At 52.8% G+C, this 2199-nt stretch overlaps 1 protein-coding gene across 1 annotated transcript in view; it reads right to left on the reverse strand.

Moving 5' to 3' along the window:
* NID1 (nidogen 1) overlaps positions 1-1918 on the reverse strand; it is a 39696-nt gene extending 37778 nt beyond the window's left edge. Inside the window, exons 1-2 of the mRNA XM_006761305.2 lie at positions 1754-1918; positions 549-775 (exon numbers count right to left, since the gene is read on the reverse strand). Of these exons, the coding sequence (XP_006761368.1) occupies positions 549-775; positions 1754-1918 (392 nt within the window). The remainder of the gene's footprint in view (positions 1-548; positions 776-1753) is intronic.
* Between the last annotated feature and the right edge of the window lie 281 nt (positions 1919-2199).

The following is a 2199-nucleotide window of genomic DNA, read 5'->3' on the forward strand; positions in this document are numbered from 1 at the left end:
CCAATGGACATAAGACACTGGTGAGTAGGGGAAGCCAGGGGAATGTCAAGGGGGAAAAAAAGGCGACATATGCAATACTCTTTGTAATACTTTAAGCAATAAAACAAAATTTAAAAAATAAAAAAAATAAAAACAAAAAACACAAAAATAAAAAGTACCACATAATAGAAAAACTATACCCAACACTGCAACCCAAGGGAATTTTTTAGGGAATGTTCTGAGATGCCCATTACATCATCCTTAATAAGATAATCACGGGCCCTAGCCGATTTGGCTCAGTAGATAGAGCATCGTCCTGGGGACTGAAAGGTCCCAGGTTCGATTCCGATCAAGGGCATGTAGCATGTACCTTGATTGCAGGCACATCCCCAGTAGGGTGTGTGCAGGAGGCAGCTGATCGATGCTTCTCTCTCACTGATGTTTCTAACTCTCTATCCCTCTCCCTTCCTCTCTGTAAAAAATAAAATATATATATTTTTTAAAAAGATAATCACAGGCTATGCTTATTCTCAGGGGGTGTCTACGGAAGAACCAAGGCAGACACTTACTTGGCCAAATTGCCGATCGAGTCTCTGTCGTTAGCAAATATGTTATACGCCCCGTCGCTGCTCAACACGAGTCCCACCAGCCCTTGGCTGAAGGCGACCATGGCGGGGACCTGGCTCTGGTCCCGCTTGGAGAAGGTCGAGGTGAACTGCAGGCCGTCTTCGGGGTACAGGAAGATGGCGTAGGAGCTGGAACCGGAGGAGGCCAGGACCGCCTGGAACGTGTTTCTCTGCGAAGACGAGTCAAAAGGCAGTCACTCAGGCAAGTGGCCACATCTTCCCAGGCGCCCTGCAGCAGACCAGACGCCCCACGTGGGAAGATGGCGGTGTCCCCCCAACTTATTCTAGAAGCAGCGCTTTTAGGTATTTCCAGGAAAGCGCCACTTCCATGCCTCTGAGGCTGGCCCGTCGGAAAGGGCCTTCGTGTAAGGACTGCGTTCCCGATGCCGGGCCCGTCGTATGTTACTGCACCACGTAGCCCTCCTACCATTCCTAGGAAGGAGGTGGCTGTATCTCCATCCACGTGGGAATGGATGCTTTGGGCCTTTCAAGTTTCTCCCCACTGTGTAATCCTATGAAAATTAGACGACGGTGGGGCCGAGAGGCCGAGGCTGGTCCCCAAAGGGTAACTCAGACCTGGAGCCGGCTTCTCCACCTACTTCTTCACCAGAGATGCCCACTGGACGTGGCGGGACTCCTGTCTGAAACATTCCCATGGAGCCCGTGGTTTCTGTCTCCCCAGTTAGACTGTGGGCTTCTACAGCTAGACATCTTTTTTTTAAATATATTTTATTGATTTTTTACAGAGAGGGAGGGAGAGGGATAGAGAGTTAGAAACATCCATGAGAGAGAAACATTGATCAGCTGCCTCCTGCACATCTCCTACTGGGGATGTGCCTGCAACCAAGGTATATGCCCTTGACCGGAATCGAACCTGGGACCCTTCAGTCCACAGGCTGACGCTCTGTCCACTGTGCCAAACCGGTTAGGGCTGGAACTGGCTTTCTTCAACCCAGTCGCCCCTGAGACAGAGACCGCAAGCCTTGCAGATACGGAGCTGGAGGTATCAGCCCGCCATGACCCGACGTTGCCTTGGCAGTCCTTTCTTCATCAGCGACGCAACAGGCCGGACCTCTAAGTCGCACAAGCCAGGCCACGCACCCCCCGCCGCCCAGGCTCCACGCCCTGGTCCCTGGGTGCGCGCTCACCTTGTCCTCCTGGGCAGGGTCCTCGCTGGGGCCTCGGTACGGGGCCACGGATTCCCAGGTGACCACCACGGCGCTCGTGGGCTGGAAGGACACGCCCGGGAACCCCCTCTGGACACACTCGGCGGCCAGCTGGGTGACGGCGGGGGAGGGGTCCTCATCCGTCATTATTTATTTATTTTTTAATACTTTTATTGATTTCAGAGAGGAAGGGAGAGGGAGAGAGAGATAGAAACATCCATGATGACAGAGAATCATCAATCGGCTGCCTCCTGCACGCCCCACACTGGGGATCGAGCCACAATCAAGGCATGTGCCCCGACCAGGAATCGAACCATGACCATGACCTCCAGGTTCATGGGTCAATACGCAACCACGGAGCCACGCCAGCCAGCTGGGCAGTATCCACATTCTTCGGATGAAGAAAACAAGGGAAGCACATCGAGTTT

The sequence above is a fragment of the Myotis davidii genome, unplaced genomic scaffold (genome assembly GCF_000327345.1).
Source record: "Myotis davidii unplaced genomic scaffold, ASM32734v1 scaffold174, whole genome shotgun sequence".
NCBI lineage: Eukaryota > Metazoa > Chordata > Mammalia > Chiroptera > Vespertilionidae > Myotis > Myotis davidii.